This window comes from Hoplias malabaricus, chromosome 18 (assembly GCF_029633855.1).
Source record: "Hoplias malabaricus isolate fHopMal1 chromosome 18, fHopMal1.hap1, whole genome shotgun sequence".
Lineage (NCBI taxonomy): Eukaryota > Metazoa > Chordata > Actinopteri > Characiformes > Erythrinidae > Hoplias > Hoplias malabaricus.
This window is the reverse complement of record NC_089817.1, coordinates 16750130-16773976: the sequence shown is the minus strand read 5'-3', so window position 1 is coordinate 16773976 and position 23847 is coordinate 16750130. Positions and strand designations below refer to the sequence as shown.

At 37.4% G+C, this 23847-nt stretch overlaps 1 protein-coding gene across 2 annotated transcripts; it reads right to left on the bottom strand.

Annotated features, from left to right (window-relative positions):
* Positions 1 to 7616: 7616 nt before the first annotated feature.
* Positions 7617 to 19585, bottom strand: ufm1 (ubiquitin-fold modifier 1). 2 transcript variants are annotated; one of them, XR_010796120.1, is made up of 7 exons: positions 19395 to 19585; positions 19238 to 19294; positions 13788 to 13845; positions 12378 to 12417; positions 10148 to 10180; positions 8583 to 8775; positions 7617 to 7866 (listed from the first exon to the last, which is right to left on the bottom strand). XR_010796120.1 is itself a non-coding variant. In XM_066651251.1 (6 exons), coding segments are annotated over exons 1-6 (276 nt in total). In that variant the 5' UTR covers positions 19397 to 19583; the 3' UTR covers positions 7618 to 8689. The 2 variants fall into 2 exon arrangements, 1 of the variants encoding a protein (XP_066507348.1); XM_066651251.1 differs by having other exon boundaries at positions 7618 to 8775; positions 19395 to 19583.
* Between the last annotated feature and the right edge of the window lie 4262 nt (positions 19586 to 23847).

Genomic DNA, 23847 nt, shown 5'->3' with positions numbered 1-23847 from the left:
TATACCACAGCTTAAACATAGTCTTTAAGGACAGAACAGTCTGTTCCTGGAAATCTGTTTGGAACACATCTTTGTCTGGTTCTCTTCCAAAACGGCCAAATTAATTACCAGTTTGAACCAAGAGAAACAATTCTGCTGAGTAGAAGGACGAGTTCTAATCATGTGCTGTGTGTTTTTCTCTCTCAGCTGCACTTGAAGAATTGGCAGAACATGATAACTTATCTTCAGAGCATGCAGACCATAACGCGCCCACACAGAATGGGAAAAACAGTATTACACTGTGGGGAAAAAACCCCAAAAACATAATTTTACACTTCAAATAGTATAAATCTGAAGGTTTAATTTTCTTCATCAAAATATATTCTCAAATGAAAGGTATTAACAATGTGTTTGTTCACTCTTTGTGGCTGTAACAGCCTGTACAATTCTGTGTAGGCTTTACAGTGGATATTGGAACATTGTTGTGAGGATTTGATGGCATTCAGCCACATAAATATTGTTAGGAACTGATGATGTATGATTTGGTATGCATCACAAACCCTACAGTAACTCTTCCAAAATTATTGGAGCTCCTTCACTCCACCACCCAGTGCTAGCTGGGTATTTAGCACGTGGTATTTAGCATGGTAAATTAAAAGCATGTGTACAACAGTAGGCGGCACAGTGGTGCAGCAGGTAGTGTTGCCGTCGCACAGCTGAGACCCAGGACATGAAGGTTGTGGGTTCAAGTCTTGCTCCGAGGTGACTGTCTGTGAGGAGTTTGATGTGCTCTCCCAGTGTCTGTGTGGGTTTCCTCCAGGTGCTCAGGTTTCCTCCCACTGTCCAGAAACACACAATACGTTATACATTTGCTTCGTTATGAGATGACTTTCTGTTTATTAAATATATAGTAGAAAACAAAAGGCTGGGTCACAGAAACATTCTCCAAACATAAATACTACCTCAACAATGTTCAACACATTTCCATTCAAGGCTCCATTAAAACACAGCTGCACCGCAGTGAACGGTGAACTACAGCGCTGAAGCGGTGCGACCGTGTCCCAATTCAGCTCTTAACTCTCTGACCCCTTGATCATTTGAACATGCATTTTTTAGGTCCAGAATAGAGTACTTGTCCAGGGAATATAAGTCCTTTCACCGCGGATTGTTTCCAATTTTAGTTCACAGACTGGAATGGGAAATATGACTGAACTAACAACAGACGGTGTAGTGGCTCCACCTTAAGTTCTCTCTGTGAAATAGGCTGAATTAACAGGTCCTAATCACACATGCGTTAGAACATTAGGTGTCAGTGGGTCAGTAAGTCAGTCAGTCACAAAGTGCTTCTAGGCCAGCCCAGTAGGCAGTCATGCAATAAATGAAAATGGGAAAGGCTGATAAAATGCAAATTTTCATAAAAACAGGAAAATTCTCCATATGTTTGCTGTTGTCAATCAAACATAATGGCTTTAGACATATACTTGAAATTCTTGGAGTCTCAGTTTACAAGCACATTCTGCTGTGCTTTAACTTAAGATTTTAATTTTAAATGAATGGAAAATTATATATTTGGAAAAAGTGTCCATATTCCTTCCATAATTTTGAGTGGATTTAAAAACATGTTAATAAAAAAAAATTTTAATAGGAAAAAAACTCAAATGTTTAACATTCATTTTTCTTGAGTCAAAACTACAATAAAACTAACACATTTTAGTCAAAAACTAAGCCTAAAACTAAATCAAAATCAACTGCCGCCCCCTCCAGGGTGTATTCCTGCCTTGCGCCCAATGATTCCAGGTAGGCTCTGGACCCACCGCGACCCTGTACTGAATAAGTGGTTACAGATAATGAATGAATGAATCAATCAACTGCCAAAATTAACGTATGTGCAGTGTGCAGCTGTCTCAGTGTATCCCTTTCTATTGCAGATGCTTTATTAATGGAGATTATACAAGCACAACTGAGTTGTTAATTACTGACACTGTGAGTCAGTAATTAATTAACTTTAAAGGAACACTATATAAGATTTGGGTTGTTGGCTCCTGGGGCTTCCCCTGGTGTAAATAATTTTCAAAGCACTCTTATAAATGCATTGTGGAAGCACTGGTTTCCTGCCCTCCTCCAAAGGTTACATAGTGCAGTTTCTGCAGTGCTGAGCCTAGAGTAGCTAAAACAGCAGCTATATTCTCTCTATTACAAGTCAGTGAAGCGTCACAATGACTTTGAAGATGTAACTTAAATGTAAAAATATTACATAGTGTTCCTTTAAAGCAGCTAAATTAACCATACAGTGAATGTAAAATGCATACGTCTCATAGATAAGCATGCAGTGTCACCCTCAAAATATTCAGAAAAATAGCACCTGCATCACTTTGACTCAGCTCTGCAGTTTGATTTGAGACATTATCTGTGATAAGAATGAATCTGTAGTTATGACAAGCAAACACCATACAGGCAGTGGAACGTATATAACAGACAACAGACAATTTTCACAGCTGGAAAGGCTGGTGCAGACTTCTTGATCCAAAACTAATCATCCAACACCTGTACACAACCTATCTATTGTTCAGGTGAGTGAATGTCCTCAAATAGTGACAGCAACGAATCATTAAATCATCAAGCATCAAAATCCAGTTTAAAGCCTTCCTACAAGAGTAGAAGCTGTAACTCAAGCAAAGAAGGACAAATTCTTGTTGAATGAAACCTTTGAGCATATTTGTATATTTATGTTGTAGTGCAGACATGAGCTTTTCAGATAGTACCTTGTCTTATAATTACACAAACATGTAGTTTGTCTCCAAGTGATATTTTCTGTTTTAGCAATGAAAAAACACTTTCTGATTATGTATATTGGAGGTAGGAGGAAGTGGAACATTCTTTGAGGCTGAATGGAAATTCTGAATGAATTTTGCACTTCGTTGTCATAGAATCCAAAATTGTGCACTCTGTCCAACTAATGGTGTTGAAACATACAATGCATAAAAATACAGAATTTTTACATTTTATTACAATTTTTAATTTACATTGTATGACAAATAATATTAGTTGCTAGATTTCAAAGGCTACATGTTTCAAAGAGCTTGATGTTGTTTTTCTCACTGCTTCATTTTGCCCCATCAAATTGAATTATGACTTCAAAGAAAAATCATTGTGATTTAAAGATATTATTGCCCATACTGTGCCACTGACTGACTGACTGACTAATAATCATTATTGAAACATGCATGTAAAGAGTTGTTTAAATCAGATAAAATAATGTTACAATCAAGAAAGCAAAGCACATTTACTAGAAGGTTTCATGTATATTACAGAAACAACTGTAAAGCTCTATGCAGTAGTGCAGTGAGTGTTACGCTCATATTGTTTACTTTTTCAAGTTAGGATAACTGAAATATGACAAAGTAAACTAAAACTTTATTGTTGTTGTATGTGTTGGATGCTAATTTCAGGATTTCAATTTGTAAACCATCCACTAGTGTATCAACAGATCGCCTAATACAGAAGCAACAAATTCAGATTTAGCCTATATGCTAGCAGCAAGATGTTGAGGTTTTTAGCTCATATATTTTAATTCTCAAGAGAAAATGGTAAATTTCATACACTCTTTACATGACAGCAGCAAACCCTCAGTTGTTTTTACAAGCAGAAATAATCTTTAAAATCTTTGTTATGCTAATACCCTCCTTGAGTTTGCTCATTTAAACCTGGCTTGAGAGCTGATTATTTTCATATAATTATTCATGACCCACAATACGTACAAATGTGTGAGGACTTTGCTCAGCCAACATTTAATTTAAAATTGAAAATGAATGGTATTATTAGTCAGTTTGGATTTTTGCTGCAGTAGTCACAACAGCTTCCTCAGATCATCCCAAAGGTAACGTATGGCATACCAGAGATCACTGCTTCACAGCCCAGTGCTGGTGGGAGTTATACTCCTGTAGACTATTGGCATTGTGCATATGATATTTTAATATAATTGTAAGCCTTTTTAGAGACTACAAAGGGTGCAGCTTAAAATGGCCGAATGCACGAAGGGGTGCCAACACATTCTGACATAGTTACATTCTAAACATATGCGTATGCTCTTTAGTAGTAGTCATGTGTGGATTAAATGGGTATCTGTGTTTTTCCTGAATACTCAAAACTTCCAGTTTAGAGACAATAACCTGCAAAACCGCACAAACCCAGAAAAAGAACACACACACACACACATTGGACACGGACCACACTGCTTAATTCTAAATCAATGTATTGTCCTTCATCCATATTCAACAGTTTCATTGCCATTAATTTGCATGATTAAGCTCCTACTGCAGACCTGAATTTATGGAAATAACATGGCTGTGTCTCTTTTGAACATACAGGACATTTGCGCATTTTAAAACATTTTTTTTGTTGTTGTTGTTGTTTTTTTATTTTAAAATTTTTATTAGAAGAGTCTTCAGAGATAAGAGCGTCAAGAAATGAGACCAAATGAAGTACTATACAACAAAGGATGATACAGCGTTGTACGGTACGCTGTGTTCCCTGGGTTCTCAGTGTTTGTATCGTTCACATCAGTCCTACAGGAATAGCCATCTAGACTGGGATGGAAAAAAAGGAAAAACTAAATGAATAGGAATAAGTCATACATTTACAGAATGCATACATTTGAACACTTCTTGTGCATCCGTTCAGCAGCTAATAAACGAAGGGCCAAAGCCCAAGAAAAGGAACAGTGAAGTGATGGCTTCTTAAATGCGAGAGAAAGCAGGCCCTCTAACGCTGGAATAATAGCAGCCCTGCTGAATCTATAATGGCCTTTTTTCTTCCCTTTTCTCAGTAATGAGTGGCAGGCAATGGGCACTGCTCACTGTCTGATTAAAACAAATGAAAGATCCATTATGACAGACGATTGAATACTCAGACCCTCCTACTGTGCCCGGCACTAATGGACGGTGGGGGGGGGACGTTGAGAAATTGTCACTTTGCAGCCCTCAGAGCTCCTCTCCACTTACTTTGAGCCACGATGTGGGAAAACAGCAGAGCAGAGGCGAGACAAGGTGGGAGAAACCTAGAGCCTGCAAATAAATGCCACATTACAAATGACAGACACACACATTGTTATTTGTATATGCCATTAGGATTGAATTCTGAGGGAGAGAAAGATCATGGTAAACAGCTCTATTCATAGTCTCCCTTCTCATACTGCATTTGTCATACAGTGGGCTTAAAAATAAATAACACCTTATAAATGTGTACATTTTATTAAAATATGAAGGAGCTACATTTCACCCCACCCCACACACCCCTTTTCCTTTATTCTTTAGACTTATACAGACTGAGAAGGATATGTGAATATTTGTGGAACCTTTGGCCAAATTAACGAATTTTGAGAAGCAGTAAACACACACTGTTTAAAAGAATAAAATAAAAAATCTAATGCACACTTACTGTGTTTCATTAAATAAAGTAATATATATATATAAAATCTATATTATTTTTGTCCTCTGCTAAAGTTTTGACACCCTATGTCCGGGGATATTTAATTACAATTCAATAAGATCCCATTAGACAATCTTCCCTCAAGCGAAGGTCTGGAACATTCTAATATCTAATGTGCATTATGTATGGGTGCCATAAACTGTGTATTGGAGTAGCCTTATAGTGATAACATCTTATGTCATCAGCAAATGAGTGTGAAATCTAATATAGCATGATTCAGTATTTTGCGTTATAGTAGCACTTCACACTGCTCCTTTTAATAGTCACCGCCACGGTCTCTAAACATATAAGAGATGTCGGCTTCAAACTGCCAGTGTAAAGATTCCTGGTTAGAAGCTGTTTTCACTTTTCTCTTTTTGGAACACACCATCTGAGTTTTCTCAGACCACTCACCTTGTAACTCGTGTGTTTGTCTTCACTCATATTAATGCACACATGGCTGAGAAGCGTCTGTGATTGTCCTGAGCAAGTAAACTGGTACTGTTAATGCTAGAAAAACCATTCCGGTTAAAATAGAAACACTGTCAAAATGAATAATACTCAATATCTTACAGGCCCAGGTCTGGATAGAATGACATCTATGTCAAGCTCTGGATCTCTGCCCTAAGCTTTGGAAAGAGGCAGATGTTTTTTGTTTTTTTTTGACAAGCTCTCAGACCTCAGGCAAATCTGTCCTGAAACGGGTCACCAGCTGTAATTCTGACTCTTCAAACACTGTGGTAATACTCAGCATCCATAGGCTCCATTAAATCACTGTCTGAATATGTGAAATTGAATGTAATCAATATTCCCAAGGCAGGGGCATTTTCAACTTGAGGTTTCCATGGTACGTAATATTGAGAAATGGCAGTTCAAGGGAACTGCGGAGGTCAAGATGAGATCAGGAAGATCTGGAACTCAGAGAGCTGCTCATATCCTGTCCAGAAATGTGAATCAGAACCCCATATGCCTTCTAAGAATCTGCAGATAGGAGTGTTGGTCCACTGCTTCTTTCTGCAGTTACAGCCTTGGTCCATAATCAAAAACAAATTAATTGTGTAACATAATTGTATGTAAAATGACTATATATTTGTTATTTGTAATACTACGTAACAGTTTCTGTTAAATGACAAAGCTGGAGAATGTTTGAATATTAAATTACAAATATACCTTACACAAAAATGCTTTAAAACTTAATTGTACGGATTAAAAAAAAAAGTAAATGCATTTCATGAAAAGAACACCTTGCCAGCTGTGAAATGTGGGGGTGGATCCGTTGTGCTTTGGTGTTGTGTTGTTGCCAATGGCATTGGTAATGCTGCATGGGTGGAGAGAAGGTATTCCACAAAATACTAGCAAATCCTGAAAGCAAATGTCAAACCATTTGTTAAAAGGCCGAAGCTGAATCCGGCTTCTACAAAGGATAACGATCCAAAACATACCACAAAATCCACTAGGGACTACCTTAGGAGACAAACCCAAGCTGCTGGAGTGGCTTTCACGGTCCCCTGACCTAAACATCACACAACTACACATACACAACTGCAAGAATGGAAAGGCTTTTAGCTGGCTACAAAAGGCATTTGCATACTGAAATTTCTAGCAAAGGAGGTACTATCTCAGTAAGCACTGATTCAGTGTCCACATTTTACACAGGCCACACTGATGACTAATTTTATTATTGGATGTTTTGTATATTTGTGATATTATAATTATTGTCATAACATCATCTCTGTTCATTAAGCTTTATTAACGACAAAGGCTGTTAACTGATTTTTTTTTTTAATTTATCAACACTGATGAATTTAAAATTCACACTAAAAACATTTGACAGTATATGACACCTTTGGGTTGTCTCAACTGTAAACCGTGCCATACACTGGACTTTCTTATTGTCAAAAGACCCCCTGTCAATGTCAAAGACTTTGGTATCTCATATCACTTGAGGTCTTTCTGTGATACTGAGGTCTGTAAGCTGTTCAAAAAGATAACCGAGAATACCAAGGAGATGCTTATTAAGGCTATGGATACAATATCCTAAATAATATCTGACACACGGTGAAAAGGTAGATTACTTTGATTAGTCATACAGACCAAAGGAGTGAGAAGCCCATAGATAAATGTTAATGCCAATAGAGTTAGCGGTATATTGTATTCGAAAAACTACAAAAGACAAAAGAGACAGGTGCATGTTGTACATAGTAGAATTTAATACTAAGGGAAATAAAGATGTGTATTAGCAAATCATGATTCTTCACGTGGTGAACAGTTTATTTTTAGTTTCCATTTCCCCCAATGTATTTTCAAACTGGACTAGGTGATCTCCTGGGAAGAGTTACAGTACAAGCAGGTTTTCTTCTGTTCATCACACTGATGTGTGCATTATTTACTGTATCTCCACCAGCCAGTGAAGGAGGCATCCTAAAAACAGCCGTGGGCAAAACAAAAGCCATGTAGCTTTAAAAGTGTCGCTGTCATGAGAAACACCCTATCTTCATTTTTGATGGTTGCTGCTTTTTATTTATTTATTTTTTAAACCAGTGGAAAGCTGACAATCCTATTTATGCCTTCCAGGCATCTTAAAACTAAGGAGCTTAAACAAAACCCTCCATACAAACCTTGTGCTTGCACAATGAAGCTAAACCAATGTAAAAGGGTTTTCAGAAGGTTTTCTATATGTACGATAAACTGCTGTTCTGTAAATACAAGGTCTACACTTTGTGTCTACACAACAGCAATATCATCCGTTCAGAAGTGAAAATAACTGGATTTCTTTCCTTTCAATTTAGTTCAGTTTGTTCAATTGTGAAACTACATACATGGGTTTTAATCTAACCAATGTCACAGGTATGAAAATACTGACCCAATACATACATTATCAGCTTTAAAATAATGTAAAAGAACGTTAAACATAAAGAATGTAGTATAAAATATACAACATTATAAAACTGAGCAGATGTGACATGGCTAAAATTCAGAGAAACTGCTTGGTGGCTAGAAAGACTTATTAGTTGTTGAAGTAGAGGGTGAACTGAAATTTATTGGAAGCTCACTATCCAGAAAGCATGAATCACAGAATGGGAGTTGACTGTTGAAGTCCATGAAGCAGGGAGACAGAAATTTGCTGAGATTTGTACCTGCTGCAGCTGTGGTTGTTATGAAGCACAAGTTTTGACAGCTCAGGGCTGGACAATAAATACACAAGCGGGCAAGTCATCTGAGGTGAAGAATAATCCCAGAACAGTCAGATACTCCTCAAAGAACATCCTGCTCCGACTCTGTCCCGAGGAATGATGCGAAGTTCTGATCCATGTTTCAGGAACACATTTCCTGTGAATTTATTAACAAAAAGCTGAAAATTACAATTCACAATGTATACTCTACCATTCACTAAATATCTGTGAATCAACAATGTCTGTGTATTTAAAAAGTAAGAATTAAAGGAAAGCACTGTTTAAAAGTTTAATATAGAAGCAAAAGCAAAATGTCTTCAAGTTTAACACAATAAAAATCTATTCACTGCCACTATAAAGCCCTATGCAATGGTTTTTATAAACTTAATAAATATTATAAATTCGTTTGTATCATGAACTGATGCTAAAACAAGCTAACGATATCATGATAACATTTACAATGAAATATATATATATTCCTGTCTTTCTTTATTATAGACTGAGTTGAACAAAAAATCACTAAGCATATGTTTTTTGATATTTATATTATTTTCTATTATTCAAAAACATTTATCATCATCAGAACTTCACATGAACATGAAAATCACGTGATTCCCACATATAAAATGATTAAATGCTATCACAACAATGAGAAGCATTAAGTAAACAGAATAATATTAGCTTATTTAGCTTCTAATTACTTGTCAATCGGGATTTTAAAAAGTCAGTGTATGATGACATACTGATGGCACTGAAAAATAAATAAATAAATAAAACTCTTAGCAATTGAAAGATGTGCTTTTGCAAATGTGGTGACATAGATAAAAAAAGATGTGAAGTCTCAAAATATGTCAATTTTTAAAGCTTGGTAGTAAAATAGTCCTGTTAGTGCTTCATCACCACTAAGCGAAATGTTCCAATGGAGTCATTTTTAAACATCAATCTCAGCCAGCTGTTATTACATAATTGCACTGATCTCATTGGTCAATACATAGGAGACTATAACTCTGGAGATCCACATAGTTACATAACTTCACGATTTGCGGGCAGGCTGCAGTATAAAATATGTAGAAAAGAATAAATTAGAATGGAAAACATCTGAAACGCAATCCACTGAGAAGGATGTGATCTCATAACAAGGGGAAAAGACATGCTGCAGTATGCCTGCTCAGAGCGAATCATCAATATTCATTATCTAATATGTGAAATTTACATAGGGGTCCTCAAAGAGGAGCATTCTCTCAGAATATCATCTGCTTAAAGGCATTAGACAGCCAACCGCCGAGACTGCTTTTCAGTGGACTAAACACACAACCCCATCTGTTTACATGAACTACATTATTTATTTATTTATTTATTATTATTACTTTTTTTTTTTTTTTTTTGAGAAATGGGTGTGGGGGCACAGACAGTTATTCTCAGCCAAGCCTGAACCAAACAGATGAGGTTGAGGAGAAAGGCCATTTCAGTACAAGCCTGTGAAAGTAATGGTCTGTTATTAGAAAGCGTGGAACACATGAAAGACGAACCTGCTGTTTGTGCTGGATTGATTCCGATGCCATCTGCAGAAAGGAAAAAAAAATAAATTGAAATACCATGATGGCAGCTATGCGCACAAAAGTTAAAGTGGAAAACAAACAATAAGTCAGACAGATGAGCAAGCAACAGCACAAAGTGCTGATGAGCAGACACACACAGCCACAAACACTGAATAATCAGAATGCTGCACGTCTGCAATATCCATGCTCTGCTCTCCAACAGATAAATGAGTTCTGTACAACGCCCTACTGTTTATTGTCTTCTCATCATTCAATATTAAATGATGAACTCCTACTGGACTCAGTAAGCCTTGATTTATGTATGACTCCTCACTATTATTATTTCTCTATCAATACAAAGGATTAACCTCTCAAAACCAACTTCTGATTCGTCTAAGGGTCTGGAAGCTCTCATTACTTTGCGTGATAAATGCTACCTTTAAACTGGCTCGTAAGAAGGAAGTCAGAGCTTGAATTTATGTTGTTTTTGTATTTCGCACATTTGAGCCAAGGAAGGGAAATGAAAAATAAGGCTATGTGAGAGTATTAGTAGGGGCTCAGAAGTCAGCTAATGTTAGCGACACGGCAATAACCAATGTCTGCAGTGTATTTTTTGGTCTTGTTTGAAGCAAGTACTTCAATACAACTGACTGAGTTAGTAGTCATGTTTATTAGTTGCTGTTCTGCCCCTTTCGCACATGAACACTGGAGAATCTCTGGAGAAATTCTGCAGTATCAGTTCCAGAGATGTCCCGGATTGGTCCTTTCACACATTATGTGTACAACAGGAGATTTTCTGTGTCAGGAGCGCTCTCGCTTGTGCAGCATGTGTCAGAGAAAATCTGGGGCATTAGCGGGCTCTGTTCTTAAGCTGACTATGAGGCTAGTGGGATAAAGTCGGTATAAAGTTTTCGCATTCACACACGCAGCTCCTCTGGGTAAACTCCGGAATGTTACTGTGCGTATGTGAAGGGTTTACACCATCTAAACTTTTTTTTTTTTTTTTTTTGGTGTTTTGTCCCCAACCTATAATTTTGGCCATCTTAACAGTTCAATGGTAGTTAAGGGATTAATGCGCCTTAACCATAGCATTACAACAAATACATAATGGTCCATTTAATTTAATCGCAGTCACACAGCTCAAGGAACCTGGAGGTTGTGGGTTCGATTCCCGCTCCGGGTGACTGTCTGTGAGGAGTTGGTGTGTTCTCCCCGTGTCTACGTGGGTTTCCTCCGGGTGCTCCGGTTTCCTCCCACAGTCCAAAAACACACGTTGCAGGTGGATTGGCGACTCGAAAGTGTCCGTAGGTGTGAGTGTGTGAGTGAATGTGTGTGTGTTTGTGTTGCCCTGTGAAGGACTGGCGTCCCCTCCAGGGTGTATTCCCGCCTTGCGCCCGATGATTCCAGGTAGGCTCTGGACCCCCCTAAATTGGATAAGCGGTTACAGATAATGGATGGATGGATGGATGGACTAATAAATATAGCTGTGCCTCTGTAAATCTAGCTCATTTTGGTGTAGTAATGCTATGCTCATGATCAAAGTTGAAACTTTCAATTTTTACACTTCACTGAGAGTGAAATATTTATTTTGCAGGAAATTTTTTAAGATTAAATAGAAATGTTAAGAACCAACCGCATGGTATAAGATTCAAAATGTATTTTCAAGGTTCTGTCTGTGATTATATTTATTTATCTGAAAACACTGAAAATACTCAGCTTATTGGACAGTTTATCTACGTTATATTTGTGCACAGACAGCCCTGTTTTATGTCATGCTCACTTTTATTAGTAGCAACCTACATCAGTTATGTATTTTCTGGGCTGTAGCTCTGTGGAGATGAGCACTGTCCCTTGGTCGATGCTCTAAATTCAATTCATGAAGGCTTTGCTCATTATCTTAAATCAGGAGTGAGATTTAATGAGGCAGAGCACTGAAGTCCGCAACGCTGTGCCTCATTGTGCAAGGGCTTTTATCAGTACTGGAATCTGACACATGGCTGATATCCCCTTTTACATACACGAATATATCCCCTTTTACATACATGAATCTGCAATCAAACAGTAGCTGGGCAGCACACAAATCTTTGAGTTGGAAAATGCAGATCTCTCAGCTGTCATGATCTTGTGGCCTCACCAAAAGTTAGGCTAAATTTGCATAAAAATTGTGCTTGTGCTGGAAAATGGATAGTTCAGAAAAACAAAAGCATACATCTCTACTCACCATTTGTAATAATGGCACTGGTAGCGGCAGGCACTTTAAACTTTAAAGAAGAAAGAAGGATATGTGAAATAAATGCAAAACCAAACGCGCACACATACATACACACTTGCATAAGGGCACACAGGATAAATACCACCACTGAACCCTCTGCACCAGTCTCTCTCAGACCGAGCAATAGATTTCCACTAGCTCTTGTGTTTATTGCAGGTAATTTGAGGTCTCTGTTCGGGAGATTTAGACAGCTGAAAGCAAGAAGGAAAGGACAAAAGAGGCTGAAGTGGGTGGAAATGACAGAGAGAGGGCGAGAGAGCGACAGAGGTAGAAAAGAACAGGAGGGAGCTTGGGGAACTGAAGAGTGTGAACTCAGTCGGGGGTTGAGGAAAAACACACCAGAAGTCACAATGACATTTCTGCGCAAAAAGCAGCAGCGTAACTAGGGGACATGGGGCGGTCGCAAATCAATTACTGCCACTCACACTGAATCAGAATTAGAGGACTAGACAAAGCAAATGCATTTTCATCTGTGGAGGGATGTGTGTAGTCTGGGGGATTTGCGAGCGGAGAGATAGGAAAGACAGGAGAAAAAGAACCTTTTAGAAACTTTTACTAACACCACAATGGATATTCAGGGGCACAAAATGGGCGAAATGAATGGAGGGGGGAAAATAAATAAATAAATAAATAAATGCTCCATCATTTTCTGCTCTCTCCACTTCTCCTTTTACCCCAGAAGCCTATTATGGCCCTGTCAACCTTTGCATCTTATTCAGGAAGCATTAATGTGAAGGAAGCAGTGCTAGGTTTGGCAAGGCATGCATTAAATACTGCAGTTAAAAATAAATAAATAAAATAAAATAAAATAAAAAAAATAAAAACCCTGATAGATGCAATCACCAGGCTTTTGTGCCGCATCGCAGGATCTCGAAACATTACGGAACATTACAAAATGAGTGCAATCCTTCACTCTGCCTGCCCATAATGGGCCTTTCACACTCTCAGTAGGTGGAGAGAGAGAGAAAGATACTAATGCTATTGAGATTGGCTCTGCACCCCCTGTTCCCAAATAGACAGGAAAAATTTAAGAAAGAGAGAAAAACTGGGAAAAGCATGAAGAGAGAGGAATAATTGGGGGAATAATGGAATCTATACATCTAGAACAATCAATTCACTGTATACAAGGCAGAATGTGGATATTAGGCTATTAGTCTGAAGCTCACTGCAAGCAGAATCATTCCTCATGTTTCAATGTGGCTGACTACTGTGAAAATGAGGCAACGGATCATTACAGGGACAGTTGGGGTAATGTCAACACTCCCAGCAAGGCCACCCAAAATAAGCAAAATCTCTTTTTAAACAGTTCCATCACATGCAAAATCTTACGTTCTGTGGTTATGGTCCAAAAAGTCTTACCTCTTCTGCTGCAAACTTCAACACCGCTGTGAAAGGTGTGCTTTCGGGCACGCTTAATCTGAAAGAGGACAGAGAGAAAAGCTAATCAGCTGAAGAACCAAGACAGTGATCGGATCTTTTGCTAAAGTATCATCAGCATGATGAATGCACGCTTCATTTAAGGAGCCGGATAGCTCAAGGCCAGAAACACAGCAGGCAGCAAACAAAATAAAGGAAAAGAAAAATCATAAACAAGTGAGCTAAATCTGTAGACAAGCTATTAAAAAGTCTCTCATTAAAAAGACTAAGAACTTATTTACTACATCTATCCAAAACAAAGCATGTGCATGTCAGTCAGTTCGTGTTGATTTATAATTCAAATAGCCATGATAAGACCTTCTCCAATAAATTAAGATTGTTTTAATCTAAACGCCCAACTTTCAATATCTCAATCATATTAATCGCAGGTCACCAGTAAAAATAAACATAAAACTAATACATTTAGAATAAACAGTAATAAATAATAAATTGCACAATAAATAAATGCAATGAGTTGACTAGGCTGACAAACACCGTAGATCAAGGACACCACTTCTGATTAGCCGATTTACAGATGCACAGGTGAGTGTGTTCATTCCTAACAGCAAACTAGGTAAGCCTACCTTGAACTTTTGGGGCTTTCTGGAATCAGACCTCACTCCAAAAATAAGTGCCAATACTAATATGCCACAACTTACTCATTCAGTTCATACAATTGAGTTCCTCATATTACTCTTTACTTTTCACTGCCAAGACACTGTGCTATGTTTGATACAATATATAAAATATCATCATTGAGATTCACCCACAACACTATGGTTTACCTTCACCAAATAAGTGCAGGGTGTAATAAAAACAAGGTACTTCTTTTTATACCCAAACATAAAAATAAAAATTGTGCAGTTTATGTTGTTTTATTGTTTCTTTCAACATTTTTCTCCATTTAGATATTAAAATTTGTGAAATAGGCATGGGTACCTGAGACATTTATATGCATCATGTTTTTAAAGAGCTCTGTTTATATATATATATATATATATATATATATATATATATATATATATATATATAGTAAATTTGGGGAGAAAAAAAAAATAAAAAAAATCAATAAACACAGTTAAATAGGGCTTCAAATTCTGTTTTACAAATAAATCCATGAGAATGGTTGGCCATCCAAGACAATGCAAAAAATTATTTAAATATACACTTGGCATTATGGTTTGAAATTTTCTTTTCTACTTTTGAAAAAGTAGGCCTGCTCATGGCCAGTGGAGACATTCTACTTCTGTTATTTTGCTCTGTGCGGCATGTTATGTATTCTGAGTGGGATTTCATCTTTTCTACAGTTGTCCAACCTGTAATGGAGAAGGCCACTCTTCCACCACTTGACTGTTGTACCCTCTCTTGATACTTAGAATGAGTAGTGATTACAAATTGCTTGTGTAATGTTCTAGTAAAAACTGTTTTCAATAACCATTCAGAATTTTATCACCATGACAATTATTTGTAAAATGTTAGATCACTGGTATTTTATCCTTATTTTTTTAAAAACAGATTTAAATATTTTTCAGCCTTTTTTCTGTCTTTTATTTTTGGGCAAAATTCTGTTAAATCAAAACATCAAGTTACACTGTTGGATGTGTTCAGGCTTGTCATTTTCATTGAGAACTCTAGCTACAAGTATCATACTTTAAAACGAGCCAATAAAAATAAAATGTATTAAATTAAATTAAATTAATAGCAAATGTGGCTTAGATTGAATTATTTGAGTTTCAGGCATGTTCAGACAGGTTTGATGGTGTTTTATATTGATGCAAGTTTCTTTTTATTGTTTTGGGAAAAAAAACAGCTTTGTAAAAACAAATTTGTAGCTTGAGCAAATTTGGGCTAATGAATTTTTTCTTTTGTCTTCTTATGTTTTGCTTTCATTTAGTGAACCATTTGGTTTAGAGTAACCAGACATCAGGTTCAGAATGATAGGTGACGATTCTTGTGTAGAATATGACAAACCCAGTTATTATAAATGGATGTATACAAATGGCTTTTCAGTACCATTTCATGAAATTCAGTGAAAATTCCATGAGGCTTAATTTCTGCCAGCGTCTCCCACGACTCACTCAACTGAGAGACATTACACAAAGAAGATATTATAATCACTGTATGCTAATTTTCCATATGCCATGTGATTTACACTTGAACATGATATATAAACAACACAAGACCCTACATCACAGCCTGGCATTTTTAAAAGGTACATGCCAAACATGACAAATACTGCATTAAATGCTAATATTGTGTGTCCACAATATATTGGATGTTACACACCTACATTATTGCCAAAAGTATTCACTCACCCATGCAAATCATTAAATTCAAGTGTTCCAATCACTTCCATGGCAACAGCTGTATAAAACCAAGCACCTAGGCATGCAGACTTTTACACATATTTGTGAAAGAATAGGTTGCTCTCTGGAGCTCAGTGAATTCCAGTGTGGTTCCGTGATAAGATGCCACCTGTGCAACAAGTCCAGTCATAAAATTTCCTTGCTGCTAAATATTCCACAGTCAATTGTTAGTGGTATTATGACAAAGTGGAAGCAATTGGGAACAACAGCAACTCAGCCACAAAGTGGTATAGAGTGTTGCAACCTCGTTGCTGGACTTAAGTTTACTCTGTCTAATGCCTTCAGAAGCTTTCAACAATCATATTTTAATTACCCACTTCTAACTCTTCTGTAACAGGACGCTGAATTCAGCTTATTACAGCCTGCTTCTTTTTTTTTTTTTTTAAACTTCTAGTTCTACCTTCAATATTGCGGTAGCATTCCTTATTGAAGGAGGAACTTTTACTATCTAACTATCAAGACATCAACATACTACTAGCAAAGTTTTATGCTTGTTATAACTTAATGTGTCCTAATACATTGAAATTACATTAAACTAAAATAATACAATTATTATCATAGTTTACAAGTATAAAATACTGATGATTGTGGGTTTCCTTGATGGTGATTTACAAGGTTTTCAAAAAACTCAGTTTGAAATGTGTATTTGAAACATTTTCATTTGAAGAACCATACAATTCCAAAACTATTCCCTATTCCTCTATCCCCAGAAGAATTGAGACACTCAATTAGGTAAAATGGAGGAGTAGGGCTAAGTGGTGGGGCCATGGTGTGAAATGGGATTCAACCTTAACATTGAAAACAGGTTTTTTCCCCCACCCCATTCCTTGAGCTTAAAATATTAAGTGAAGAATGTTGTAAAATTCCATCACGTCTTGTTATTAACTCTACAACTTATGTCTTACAAACTTGATGTGACCATCTATAACAGACCAAGTAGTTTAATACTCAAAACCTAGGAAAAAACGTTCAAATATTACATATTGTTAAATAATACATCAATTTCTCAAAAAATGACTGTCTGTAAATGATCAGAGAATAAAAAACTCTGGACAAGTTAATCTACTGAGGTCATTTATGTTCACTCTGTCTTCCAATAAACTTAGGTAGAATTAATTACACTTATGTATCCGCCTTTAAAAATAACATCAGTGGCAGCCAACTGTCCAATTCTCCTGCTTTAGTGCACACACCAAATCCACTTCAAGTACTTCACTAGCAGTAGATTTACCTGAGAAACTCATGAATTTACCTGAGAAACACAGTTCATGAATAAAAGTCCATTAACTTTGTCACAGTAATGAGCAAAAATCACTGGAAACACTTATGACTACATTTCATAGCACTTCTCTTGTATAATCTAAAGTATTAACTGGTGTATGAAGAGACTCACTCTTTAAATGGTGATATCTTTGCATGAATAAGTGACTTCAGAAACAATGGTGGCATGTCGCTCCATCAGGATTATATAATTAAATAACAGCAATTACAAAAGCAGAGGGCTTTTATTTTGGAATGAGGAATACAGGAAGTGGGAAAAATGACACCTACTGCGCTGCTTCTTGATTGAATGTTGATTAAACTAGCTAACATTAAATTTTACAATTGAAAACAATTAGAATGTTACTTTTGGTTTGGCACATACTGCCTAATGAATGGAGCCTGTTTAGATTCTATATATAATCTTTAAAATAATGCTGTCAAGGCTAGTGTTGACTTTTAAAATGGATTAATCGTATGACCAAGTTTAACCCCAAAATTTACTTAGTAAACTAAGAGATTTTAATTCAGCAACCATCAAAGCTACACTGACATAATTATAATAAGGAAGATCCCTCTATCCAGTTTGTCGTGTATACTACACTAACTTACATATGTATTTGTTTTACTCCTCCCCATACAAAGAATTACTAGTATTTTAACTTGTAATTTATCACAGAAATTTGTTGCAATTAATATTATAAAAGTATTGAAAATGTATACAATGTGGTGACTGTGTTGTTCTTACATTCATTATTTTATTTAAAATTTTAAAAATGTATTAAAAGCCTTAAGAAAGAAAAGTGTGATTAATCACAGTAAGTTATGCCATTTTAAAGTAAGGTTTTTTCCCCCCATCCACAGCCAGGCTTTAAGCTTTTTCTTTAGGGGAATATACATGTGATTGTGTGTAAACCCTGGTTAATCACCAACATTCTGACTTTCTCACTAAGTATAAGAGATTACAATTACATTTATTTATACTTATATAATCACATAACTGTTACATGAAAACAGTTACTCCCCAGAGAAGAGGAAGATACCAAGGTAACTTCACGTTATCTTAGGGAGGCTGGGGGCTGGGGGCTTAAATCCCCTGAGAACCCATTTTGAAATTTTGTGGGGTGTTTTTTTTTATTTTATTTTTTTAATAAAAATAATTCTAAAGTGTTACGTGAAATGTTCAGCAAACTTGAAATAAAAAAACACAAATTCTCTGGTCAAAAATGAGCAGGGCTGAACCAATAAAGTAAGAGTGTCTAACAGAGTGGAGAGTGAGTGGACACAATGTTTAAAAACCCTAAACCATTTGTTCAAGTGTAACACATCTGTGTCACTGTGGCACTGGGAATGATCCACTACAAAAATATACCTGCTCTGTGGTGGTAGTGTAGTGGTCCTGAGCATTGAGTAACCGAGTGAAAGAAGGCAATCAATGTACACAGTGTTACTGACGGACTACAATTTGTAATTGTAGAACTACAAAGTATATGGTAAATGAAACTGAGAAAATAGCCAATGAGTGTACATACAAGAAAGCTGACGGGTCTATATACACCCTGTGTGTTAAACATCTGTGTCAGCAAGAGGGTCACTGTTAGCATGCTCTGTAAAGCCACTTTAGAAAAATAGATGGTATTGCCTTCCCGTTCACTATGAGAAATAATAAAATATACCATTAAATAAAATAACTCGTGAACAAAAGCATACAGCATTATAAACAAAGTCTCCTGACAGGAATTGACAGAACAGTGCTAAGTCACTTACACTTTGTATGGTAACCGAGGGTCCGACGTGAGGGTGATTTTAAAGGTTACTTTCGACCTAAGACACAAAAAAACACGCAGATTCATAAGATATATAGTCATTACAACAGAGAATATTGAACGTTGAGATATTGAATAGCTGGGAGAAGCGCAGTTACATTTTTTTAAGGAGACTGAGCCGAGCTGTTTACACTGTGCAGCAGGAACAGCATAGAGGTCCTGATAGAACACGTCATCCCTTCAGTCAATCGACGGTGTGTGATTTATTGCATTTTCCGCCTTTCTCACACATCATTTCACCTTGTACTGAACTCGTTAGCTCGTATATTCTTCTTCAAATCAGTCTAAAGGCATTAACACGCTTAAATTATAGTTATTTCAGCCCTCGCAACTGTTGGCATTTCAATCAGGCCAGTCCTACCGATGCCTATGTTGCACCGTAAATATTATAATATACGCGCACAAATATGGGGAGAGATTTTACGGTGTTCAGTTTTATGTCATGGGAAATTGTTCCATATTAGATTTTCTTTCCGTGTACAACACCTCACACTGAGGTTTGCCCAGGACCTGTTTTATGAATGATAGGCTCAGTGGAAAATAAACAGAATTATTTACCATATACTAATAGATATTAATTGGCACAAATTGATTGAGAAAAGCATATAGTCACTGCCATTTCTCAAAGCAAATTGACATTTAATGTTACGGTTGCTGGGGCAAAAATGAAAGGGTAGTAAAATCATAGCCATCAAAGTGTTGTGCCATCCATTATTCTAATGGCGCTTTAAGTCCAGAATAAAATCCGAACTACGGCTCAGGTTTTGTATTGTATACATTTGATCCGGTAAGATTTGGTTTTAAACTGCAATGTAGCAAGCTCACTAAAAAAACGTATACCTATCCTTGCTGCCTTCGAAACTGCTCCCTATTCACTATTCCGTACTCATTATAGTGCACTAAAATTATAGTGAACTGAATTTAGGAGGTTTGTGAACGATTTTGGACACTACATGATACGGATATTTACCAAATAGTAGGGTACATTATGGGTATCCATTATTTGCTCGTGTCAGGTAGTGTGCATGAGTTGTAGTTGCTGTGCATTGTGGGATTTTTGTACTAAAAATTGTCCACTATTTTTTCAGACACTACAACAAAGTGGCAGAATCTTAAAATAGTGCACTCTATAGTGAATAAGGCACTTTTGGACACAGTGCCTGTCATCATCATGTATGTGGTTTGGGGCTCCACGTATATGACACTGATTGGTTGTGGATGTGCATGGGTTGGTGGAAAAAAATGAATGAATGGTTACATTTAGTTGCCTCTGCTCAGCTAACATTATGGTACTACTACCAGCAGCACCACTCGATGCTTGCTTATGTACAATTTATTGATGCCACTGTTTTACTTCTGCTTTACCCAAACTGCACACTACATATTACATAGTGTATTTTAAAAATGGCCTCATTAACAGAAACAAACTATTGAAGATAAGCTGCATAGTGTGGTTTGAGACAGATCAATAATCAGCCAAGTTCAATAATTTAAGGTGCAATTAAAAAATGCTCAGAAGGAGCTAGTGAATAAGTAAACATTGAATTTATAAGCTATGTATGTTTTGCTTGAAGTTTGTGCTTGAAGTTGGTAGGAGGCATCTGATAATCGACAAAACACATACAAAAAAACCGCTAGCATTGCAAACTAAATAACCCATAAAACCTTTAAACAAGTACCACATCAACCATGCGGCTAAATGACAACAACAGCATAATGCCCTTTTTAACAGGGTAAGAGGTACTCCATACTCTCCTTAGATGGAAAGAGTCAGTGGTGGATGCCACAGTATTTATTTCTTAGTATAAATTCATTCATTCATTATCTGTAACCGCTTATCCAATTCAGGGTCGCGGTGGGTCCAGAGCCTACCTGGAATCATTGGGCACAAGGCTGGAATACAAACTGGAGAGGGCACCAGTCCTTCACAGGGCAACACAGACACACATTCACTCACACCTTCGGACACTTTTGAGTCGCCAATCCACCTACCAACGTGTGTTTTTGGACTGTGGGAGGAAACCGGAGCACCCGGAGGAAACCCACACGGACACGGGGAGAACACACCACACTACTCACAGACAGTCACCCGGAGCAGGAATCGAACCCACAACCTCCAGGTCCCTGGAGCTGTGTGACTGCGACACTACCTGCTGCGCCACCGTGCCGTTAGTATATATTTATTAGTTATATTTTTTTAGCACTGTTTCAAATGTTTTTAGACACCCCTTACCGTTTATGAATGCAGCTATTTAGGCTTGTATTATATCCATAGAAACGCAAAAAATAAGAAGGAGCAGATGCAAAGGAGTTTAAGATCTTCATGCCCAATGCCTGTTATAAGGGTATAAAATCAACTGCATTGTTCTGCATCTCAATGGAAATAAGTATTCTGGAGTGATGGAGCACCAATTCTATTGAGATGAGTAGCATTTGTCAGCCAGAATTAATTGTTCCACATCAGTACTTTACCCCAATATTTTTTTTGTGACTTAAAAGCGACATTCAATAATCCAAAACACTTTTACAGAATTCAGAACGATGTTTCCTCACCCTTTGCTAGCTCTCAGGTCTCTGCATGCTTGAAACCGGTCTAATGTGTTTACAAAGACCCAGTGTTTTGCATGGAAGTAAACACACACAGTGAAAGTGCTACAAAACTTAACAACTCGAGTTACAAATGAGTTTCTGTGGTTTTTCAAAAAGTGAATGAAATTTATGGTAAAGTTAAACTTCAAACATGTACAAACAACAGTCATTTTTCTCCTCCAATATACTGTTCCAGAAGCAGAGCTTCTGAACCTCAACAAACCAGAGAGAACTGTAGTTCCCCTAGTGATAAGCACTAGTTGGCACATATGAAATATCATATTTGGGTTACTAAGTTCTATATTTATTTGAAGGTTTTTTTTATTTTGGCAGCTTGATATCGTCTTCAGTAAGGTGCTGGTGTGTCTGAACTGTTGTCACTTCTGATGCAGTGAAAAGAGCATCAGTGGGAGGTAGGCTTCACATGCAGAGGAGATATTGTCAGAAAGAGAGACTGGAAGCTGGAGTCTAATGAGTCATCCTCAGAGGTAGGGCAGGCCTAGCTTTGAGCTTCAGGCTTAGAGCCAGGAGCCTCCCTAGAGGCAGAGGAGGAGCTTAACTTACATGGCTCAGAGCTCTTTAAAGTCTTTAAACTCACATCTGCCGGCCACGGAAAGTTGCGCAATACTTATAGATTTGTCTTGGGCTTATTGTGCAAGTTTATAGCTTATTTGATGAGAACTTTTTTATCTTTACTTATTGAACTTTATAAACATTAAACATAGGGTTTCCCAGAACCAATACAGTTATATGTGCTAGCAACACATGTCCTTACAGAGCAATTTTCAAATATACTACAAAGGGTTTTTGAGCGATGCCATACAAGAACCACTTTTGTGTAAAGAACCTTTCAAAGGCTTAAAAATCCATCTCTAAATCTTAAGGTTGCTTACACATACAGTGGGGAAAATAAGTAGTCGATATACGAAAAGAAAATCCAGAAAATGTCACTGTATGATTTTTAAATAATTAATATGTATTGTATTGCATGAAATTGTATTGAAGTATTGGATCACATACCAACCAAGAAATCTGGCTCTCATAAACCTGTCAGTTTTTCTTTAAGAAGCCCTCCTACTCTGCACTAATTACCTGTATTAACTGCACCTGTTTGAACTTGTTACTTGTATAAAAGTCACCTCTCCACACACTCAATCAATCACACTCCCACCTCTCCACCGTGCCCAAGACCAAAGAGCTGTCAAAGGACACCAGGGACAAAACTGTAGACTTGCGCAAGGCTGGGATGGGCTATAGTACATTAGGCAAGCAGCTTGGTGAGAAGGCAACAACTGTTGGTGCAATTATTAGAGAATGGAAGAAACACAAGGTGATTGCCAATCTTCCTCTGTCTGGGGCTCCATGCAAAATCTCACCTCGTGGGGTCAGGATGATTCTGAGAAAGATCAGGAATCAGCCCAGAACTACACGGGAGGACCTGGTCAATGACTTGAAGAGAACTGGGACCATTAGTAACACACTACGTCGTCATGGATTAAAATCCTACAGGGCACGCAATGTCCCCCTGCTCACTCCAGCAAGTATCCAGGCCTGTTTGAAGTTTGCCAATGACCATCTGGATGATCCAGAGGAGGCATGGGAGAATGTCTTGTGTTCAGATGAGACTAAAATAGAGCTTTTTGGTATCAACTCCACTCGATGTGTTTGGAGGAAGAAGGATGAGTACAACCCCAAGAACATTCCAGTCATGAAGCATGGGGTTGGAAACACCATACTTTGGGGGTGCTTTTCTGCAAAGGGGACAGGACGACTACAATGTACTGATGGGAAAATGGATGGTGTCATGTATCGCAAGATTTTGGCCAACAACCTCCTTCCCTCAGTAAGAGCACTGAAGATTGGTTGTGGCTGGGTTTTCCAGCATGACAAAGTCCTGGAGTGGCCTAGCCAGTCTCTAGACCTGAACTCCGTAGAAAATCTTTGGAGGGAGCTGATACTCAA